The sequence below is a fragment of the Dryobates pubescens genome, chromosome 8 (genome assembly GCF_014839835.1).
Source record: "Dryobates pubescens isolate bDryPub1 chromosome 8, bDryPub1.pri, whole genome shotgun sequence".
Lineage (NCBI taxonomy): Eukaryota > Metazoa > Chordata > Aves > Piciformes > Picidae > Dryobates > Dryobates pubescens.
Window position 1 is genome coordinate 11,849,727 of NC_071619.1, and position 8,040 is coordinate 11,857,766.

An 8,040-nucleotide genomic window follows, 5' to 3' on the forward strand; every position below is an offset into this window, starting at 1 on the left:
GGAGCATCCACAAACTCGTGGCTTCAAAGGGACTATTACAGGGGGACACATGGTGACAGGGAACAGCCTTCCATGAAGGAAGGAAGGAGAGGGCTTTGGTGCTTGAAGCTCACTGCACCTTCAAAGTCCAGTTTCAGGAGCTTCACTGGGCTCAGGGCAAGTGAGAAGAATGAAGGGATAACTGCTCAGTGCAGACAGGGAGCCCAGAATGTAATTTACCCCAGCTTGTATTACAGTCTAGCCACTGAGAAGGTTAATTGCACAGGGGGCCTTGTTTGTTTTGTTTGGTTTTGCTTAAGCTTCCTCTGGTGCTACAGTACTAATAAATTACCCTGAAGAGAAATAAATAAATAGGCAACACTTTTCCCTTCAGATCTGCTCCCAGCAGCCAGAGCTGCAAGTCCTGGGTGCAGTCAGGGGCTGTGTTGATTGAATTAATGTGTGATTGAGCCTATTTCCTTGTTAAGCACAGGTTAGATCTTCCACCTCTCATTCATAGCTGCTACGGTTTATTAGCACATTCAATAGTCTCATTAAGCAGGAGGTTTAATTACCTGCCAGATTTGAGCTCCATCCTGTTGATCTGAGCTGAGCTGTGCTGAGCTAAGTTGCTCATGGCTTCCAAGCACCAGCTTGTGTTGTATCCTCAGCTGGATCATTCCAAGATCAGAACTGGGCTTGGATTTCACCTCTGACCAGGGGATTTTCAGCCAGAGGTCTGGCCTCTGCCCACATCATCAGACATAGATGCTGCAGTAATGCTTAATCCAGCTGCCTGGAGGCCATGGTAACCCCATGGACAGGGACACACCAGACACCTGCATCATGGCACACAGGAGGAATCAGGGTTGGGGTCCTTGTGTACAGAGAAGGACAGCAGCATCGAGGCCTGCTCCTCCTTGCCTCCCTGCCAAGGGCAATCGCCAGGTACCATCATGGGGCCTGCTTTTCAGTGGTACCTGAGATTTAAGTGTTGGTTCTAATTTCTGTGCCAGCCAGGAGCTGTGTGGGCTGAAGTTGGTATCTGGGGCCAGGCTCACCCCACTGCTTTACCTTCCATGTGGGGCAGGGACAGGTGCTTGGCTCAGGGATGCCCAAGCACACAGGCAATGCTTCATCCCAAGGCAAGGAGGCAGGACATGGCAGGGATAGCCTGGGAGGCTCAGTGCCTGGCCTGTCCCCTCTCTGCTTGAGCTCTGAACTTGCTCTGGGATTGCATGTAGGACAATCTCAGCCTCTCCTGACTTTTCCCCTGCTCCTAAGGCAGCTGCATTCTCTGCTACTCAGAGACTCACGAATGTGGGGCCTGAAAGCCTGTGGCATGCTGGGACCATGCTCGATGGGCTGAGTGAGGAGAGCTAGGGAGGGAGGCAGCCCTGAGCCAAGGGGCTGGGGGCCACAGAAGGGGAGAGGGATGTGAGACTGAAGGCAGAGCCAGCAGGAAACACCCCTCCACAGCAGGGGTCTAGAGCAGGGCTTTGGCTGGCAAAAGCAGATTTAGAGAGGCTGAAGCCTGGTGTATTTTTTGTGGTTAGCTATGGCTGGATTCACAGCATGAACGAGAGAAAGTGCTGGAGCCCAGAACAAATTTACAGGAGGGTGTTGGAAAGCAAAACTGGATTTTTGCAGTGCAGTGGAGGAAACCAGATCCTCTGAGAGGTTCTGAGCTTTGCTGGGGAAACAAAACCCACAAATTCCTTGCCTACAGGATGGAGGCAGGCTGTGGGATCCCCTGGCACAGTGGCAGGAGCAAGATGCACATGCATGACATGTTTGTACAGCAAGGTGCTGTGCTCCTTGGAGTCAGGGAAACTGAGGCAGGGAGCAGAGAGGCAGCGTGCTCAGGGATTCTGAAGGCTCAGCCCCATGCTCATGGGTTTTGCACTGCCATGACATGGAGCAGCATCACCACCGCTCCCAAAGGCTTAGCTCCGGTCATCATAGTACCATTATTTGCACCCCAGTGTCCCCTTTCTACCTGGCTCAGGGGATGGGATAAGCACAGGCATCCCTCAGGAATGATCCCCCGTTTAATTACATCAGCTTAGTGTTTCAGCCTGTGCTTCCCACCCAGGTAGTAGGTTGTGAAGTGCTTTTGCTCCCTTCCCCAGCCATGCCCAGCTCTGACTTCTGCCTCGCATCCCGGACCCCTCCTGCCCCACGGATGCATCTGAGCATCAGTCCAGGTCCCGACACACGACGTGGGGTAACTACAGTGCCAGGGGCAACGGGGAGGTGCCGGGGACGGGGTCCCGAGCAGCAGAGCCCCGGAGCCGGGGTGCAGTGGATGAAGGTACCCCGGCAGGGAAGGGGTGCGGGTCCCGTTCCAGGGAAGGGCCAAGGGCCGGGAGGGGCGGGGGGACTCACGTTTCGCTGACATCACGGCGGGTGCTGGAGCAGCCGGGGGCCAGCAGCCGCCACGGCCACCGCGGACCCGCCCGCACACTCGCGGACCCCGAAACCACCGCTCCCCGGCACCGTCGCCTCTGGTAAGTGACGGCTTGCGGAGGCGTGACACCCGGGAGACCCTTCCGAGGACTCAGCCAGGACCGCCAGCGCCTGCTTCCCGGGCTTGGGGAGCCAGAAACGAACTTTGAAGGAACAGCCCCCAACCCTGCCCCCCATACCCATCCGGGCTGGAGCGCCTTGGGGGAGCTAGAGAGGGCTGAGATGGGCTCCGGCACCGGGACATCCTGGCCCTTTCGACCCCGGTGGGGCTCCGTGGTCTCTGGTAAACGGGTGAAAGCTTCGCAGTTTGTCATCCAGGGGTGCGTTTGTGTGTAAGCACCGTCCTAGCTATCCCCATCACTGCATCTCTAGGCTGCGGGGTGCAGCTGGGGGCGCGTAGCCTGCACCTCGGGGCTGTTTCCAGCAGCAGGGGAGGGAGGCAACCCGGCTGCCTGGCTTCCCCTCCCCAGTCCCACTCCTGCTGGGTGGCCCTGAGGTAGGGGATTGTAATTTCACTCCATCTCAGGCTAAAACAGACAGGGTATATCTGGGGGCCCGAAGGTGTTCAAAAAGTGCTTCAGTTCATTATCACCCCTTCAAGCCCCACATGTCTCCCTAGCAGAGATGGGAAGCCTGAAGCAGAATAGCCTCTCTGCTTACCTGGATTTAGGGATTAATGAAGGTTTGGCATTTGGGACAGGGACCTCACTGTGTCAATACAGGGCTGCCAGCCCTCCAACTGCCCACTTTTGTGCTGAGTTCCTCCATGCTCAGCCTTACCTGATTGTGTGACAACTGAGGGGGTCACAAAGCTTTCTTTGGGGGGATGTGAGGGGGTGTTTCTTCCTCTGCACAGGCGAATAGTGCCTAAAAGGAGGGGTTATGGAACATAGAGCAGAGGAAGACAAAAGCCAAGCACGACTGGCAGCATCCTAGATTCGACTTCTCTCAGTTGGCTGCCTCCAGTGTGGAAAGGGCCTCTTGTCTGCAGGATCATCTGCTCCACTGCGTTTGTCTGGATATTGAGGGAGGAAAAAAGGGCTTGTGACTCTTGCAAAGTGATGGGGAAAGGAAAGGGGTGTCTGGCTTGAGGGCAGTTTTGTGAGATGAGCAGGGTCCAAACCAGCTGAGCCATCACCACATAGAGCACCATGCCAACCCTGTGGCTCCCCAGGCTATAGTAGGGTTGGAGCCTGAAGGGATGCCAGGAAAGAATAATGAAACCTGGTGGGTCTGGGGTCAGCAGCCAAGTCCCACCAGAGGATCTCAGCATCTCAGGGCAGGAGCAGCTGGGGAGCCCCAGGGTGGGAAGAACATGCCTGTGTGGCTGGTGGTGAGAGAGGCTGGGATGGATCCTTCCCTGCACATCATGCAGTGCTGCCACTTAGGGCAAGCCAGGAGGTGCTAGAGGGGTGAGAGATGCTCCCTGCACAGTTAACACACAACCTTTCTTCTTGCAGGCCAGGATGGCTCCTTGAGTTTAGCCAGGGAGGCCAGAGAAGTGCTGGAGATCTCGGTCCAAGTGATGGTGGAACCTCAACAGAGCTGCCACAAGGATGTCTGAAGCCAAGAACCTGAGCTCCTCTTGCCTCGTGCTTTCCTTGCTCTCTTTGCACTGGGCTTCACTCCAGATGAGCCAAGCTTTTCCCAGCACCTCTGACTACCTCCAGCGGGGCTGGCAGCGGCTGCTGGAGGAAGGGGAGGGCTGTGCTGAGTGCCAGCCAGAGGAGTGCCCAGTGCCACGGGGGTGCCTGGCTGGCATGGTACGGGATGCCTGCGACTGCTGCTGGGAGTGTGCCAACCTGGAGGGACAGATCTGTGACCTGGACAACACCAACCACTTCTATGGCAAATGTGGGGAGCACCTGGAGTGCCGTCTGGATGCTGGGGACCTGCAGCATGGAGAGGTGCCTGAGCCCCAGTGCGCCTGCCTCTCCCATCTGGCACTCTGTGGCTCCGATGGCAAAACCTATGCCCAGATCTGCAGATTCCTGGAAGCTGCCCATGCCCACCCTGATGCCAACCTAACTGTGGCCCACGAGGGTCCCTGCGAGTCAGGTAGTGGCCCAGGAGTAGCTGCGCAGGCAGCAGGAAGGAGGGTCCTATCTCTTGGGGGGGGACAAGCAAATGGGCCTGGCTTGACTATTTCACCTGTCACCACAGTGTCCACAGGGACATGTTTGTGTAGGGGGCTGCTCTGCATGGTGTCTCTCCACTCTGCTGCTCCAAGGCAGCCCATGTGCATCCAGCTCCTGGAGAGCAGCTTTGCCAAGTGGGAGTGAGGCTTATGGACAGCAGCAAATCCAGCAGATGGGGAAGTTCCAGGGAATTGTTAGCAAATTCTTGGCAGCAGCGCTGGGTTTGTGCTGGCTGCTGAGAAATGTGGCTGCCTTCTGCAAATGGAAACCTCGGTTGGTTTGATTTGGCTGCCCCATTTCCTTCTCCTGTTTAAAACTCAGCTCAGGGGGTAGGCAGTGGTGGGGAGGCCATTCTACAGCCTGCCCAGTCCAGCACAGGTCACCCAGTGCTGTCACCACGTCCCAAGGGGCATCGAGGTTGAATTTATTTGATAATCAAGTCTGTGAGTTTTTCTCTCAGGTATGTTTGGAGGTAAAGGCTTTCTTTTCACCTTTGGCTCATACTATAGGTCAGATCCTGGAGCAGGTATGGATAGGTAGTCCTCACTCCTTCCTTCCAGGGAAGAGGAGCAGGACCTGGAGATACTGGCTCCATACAGCAGCTAGGGACCTGCTGGATCCCCTAATGTCTGGCACCAGGCTGTGCCAGAGCAGAGGCCTATTTCAGCTGGAAGATCACCCACCTTCCACTAGTCCCAGGCTGGATGAGTGCTCCTCAGCATTTCTCCCACAGCAGGAGCAAGTTCTGATTGCACAGGAGAGCTTTGCTTTGTAGCATTGCTCTTATTGAATCATTTCTGCTGTGTGCCCCTGAGCATCACTGTGCAGGCAGGAAAAGTGAGACCAGGATGGATGGCAAACCCCCATGGGCCATGGTGGCTGGGGAGGGAGTTCCCAGACTCAGATGTGAGGAGAGACTGTGTCCTGGAGCAAAGTGAGGGTCTGCCATGGGTGGGAGAGGAAAGGGGCATGAGAAGGGTCCCAGTATCTCTACATGAGCAAAATGCAGCCACCATGGAGGGGATGAGCCCAGGAGGGCCTGTGGGACCTGCCAAGGATGGGACACCTTCTAAACCCAACCTGATCTCCTGTTGTCTCTGCCCAGAGCCTCAGATCACCTCTCCTCCCTATGACACGTGGAACATCACCGGGCAGGATGTCATCTTTGGCTGCGAGGTCTTCGCGTACCCCATGGCATCCATCGAATGGAGGAAGGATGGCATGGAGATGCTGCTGCCAGGAGATGACCCCCACATCTCTGTCCAGGTGAACAGCATTGGACATGGCTCTGAGGTGACCCAGCCCTTCCTAGACCTCTTGAGCAGCCAGGCCTGATGGTGATCATCCTCTGGGATTGGCCAAGCTTGGCTGCCAGGGGATTAGAAATGGAGACTGGAGCCTGCACCCCATGAGGACTGGCTGATGCAGGGCTGGTGTCTCAGTGGTAGGAGCCATTGGCATAGTTCTCTTCTGCAACTTTATCAGTTTTTGCACTTATGAATATTTTTTAGGACCTGCAGAGACCTGCAGCAGGGAGTTTCTCATGTCCCTGCCTTTAGTTTGCTCTGCATGATGGCTTCACTTGCAGCCCCACAGACAAGGCTGGAGCAGAGAACCTCCCAAAGTACCTTCCAATCTGGGTCATCCTCTGGTCCCACCAGCAGACTCAGGGAGTCTCTTGCCCTTTTCTGCCTCTTACTGTGAGCAGAGCTCCCCTTCCAGAGCTGCAGGCCCAAGGGTCAGCATCCCGCCTGTGGTCAGCCCCAAATATAGTCCTCAGCTGAGCATAACCATCTATTAAAGGGTGTGGGCAGAGGCACAGGAGCCCTGCACTGCAGCCAGGCAGTGGCAGGGAGGAAACTGGTGTAATGAATGGGAGGACATCAGGGAGCAGGTGGGACCCAGCAGTGTTGTAAGCTGATGTGTCAGTCCAGTTCCATTTTCCTGCCCTTCACTCCACCCCATAGCCTGTCGAATGGTCTGGCCAGGGAGCCTCAACCCCAAGCAGGGATACTCTGCTTGACTGCAGGAGATGCAGCTGTTCTCCCCTCCCAGCCACAGCACTGTAATAGCAGCCTGCAAACACAGCTGCAGCCCAGCTGGGTCAGGAAAAGGCTATTTCTTGCTTGGGACAAACAGAAAATAGAGTGGCTGATGCCAGAGCAATCCTGGGACCTCACTGCCTGCTCAAACACAGGACTTGGGGCTCCTCTGAGCCATCCTGGGTATGGATGGCCACCTGCCCATTCCACTCACCTCCCTTTGGTAGTGGGAAAAGGGGAAACCTGCATCCAGGGGGTCTATGCCTCTTTCAGAGTGGTACTTAGTTGGTGGAAAAGAGTTTCCCTAGGCTCTTCCCACCCATCCCAGCTCCACGTGGCGTTTTTCTGGCTCCAGCACTAACTGAAACATGCTTCCCTCCCCCACCCTTGCAGTTCAGAGGTGGCCCCCAGAAATATGAAGTGACAGGCTGGCTCCAGATCCAGGGTGTGCGAGTGACGGATGAAGGCACCTACCGCTGCTTCGCCAGGAACAGGGTTGGGGAGGTGATGGCCTTAGCCAGCCTCACTGTCTTCACACCAGGTGAGCACCTGTGGTAGTTTTAGGCTATGCCTTTAAAATGGTTGGGGGGAGGAGGGGGGAAGGGGGCAGGATTCAACCCACCACAGCACCACTCCTTGTCTCCATGATTTCATGAGGACAAAGGAAGAAATGTTTGGGTAGGGTGCACTGGCATGGTGGGAGCTGCTGGAGCATAGGGCTGTTCTGGGGATGCCCCAGCAAGCTGCTGTGCGTGGTTTGGCTTTGGTCCTGGTGGGGAAGGGGACAAGCACTGTCAGGAGCAGTGTCACATTGTCCTCATGCTGCCATTTCAGATCAGCTTAACCTGACAGACTTTTCCCTACCGAAGCCCCGGACGACACCTGAGGACTACGGGGAGAGTGAGGAGGACTATTACTGAGCCCAGAGATGGGATGTCCAGCTGCAGAGATCACCTTGCCCATGCTGTCTTTTCCTGAGAGTCAGGGACATTTCTGGAGCAAGCACCCCTCAGCCCAAAACTTCTCTGAACAGTCCTGAAACAGCAGCCTCTTTTTTGGGGGGTGGGGGACAGAGTAACATGTCCTGTTGATGGGGTGCTTGGGAAGGGGACACTGGCTGGTTCGTGGCCCAGGTTTGGGACTGGGGGCAGCTCTGCCTGGAGCAGGGTGGAAATGTGGTGGCAGGTGGGAACAGCCATGCTGTGTCTGACAAGGACTTGGTGCTGGAAGTGGAGGCAGCCCCCCTGGGAGTGGGAGGCCAGGGCAGGTTCATCACTGCCCTGTGCTAAGCATTATGGGGAAGGCAGAGTAGGGCTGGCTCCTGGCTGTGACACCTGGTGCATCTCTTTTGGGGCCAATCTACATCCCCCCAAGCACAGGGACAGCCAGCTTTCTTCACAGGCCCTAGGGAA

The 8,040-nt window shown here is 56.1% G+C and overlaps 1 protein-coding gene across 1 annotated transcript; it reads left to right on the top strand.

The window, feature by feature from the left end:
• The first annotated feature begins 2,382 nt into the window (after positions 1 to 2,382).
• Positions 2,383 to 7,750, top strand: KAZALD1 (Kazal type serine peptidase inhibitor domain 1). Its single transcript, XM_054163694.1, has 5 exons — positions 2,383 to 2,489; positions 3,909 to 4,506; positions 5,692 to 5,852; positions 7,022 to 7,169; positions 7,463 to 7,750. The coding sequence occupies exons 2-5, from the start codon at positions 4,005 to 4,007 to the stop codon at positions 7,546 to 7,548; spliced, it is 897 nt and encodes a 298-aa protein (XP_054019669.1). The 5' UTR covers positions 2,383 to 2,489; positions 3,909 to 4,004; the 3' UTR covers positions 7,549 to 7,750.
• Positions 7,751 to 8,040: the final 290 nt, after the last annotated feature.

Coding starts and splice junctions, on each gene's coding strand:
- KAZALD1 (XM_054163694.1), top strand. CDS start 4,005: ATGTCTGAAGCCAAGAACCTGAGCTCCTCTTGCCTCGTGCTTTCCTTG. Junction 4,507..5,691: donor CGAGGGTCCCTGCGAGTCAG/GTAGTGGCCCAG, acceptor GTCTCTGCCCAG/AGCCTCAGATCACCTCTCCT. Junction 5,853..7,021: donor ACCCCCACATCTCTGTCCAG/GTGAACAGCATT, acceptor CCACCCTTGCAG/TTCAGAGGTGGCCCCCAGAA.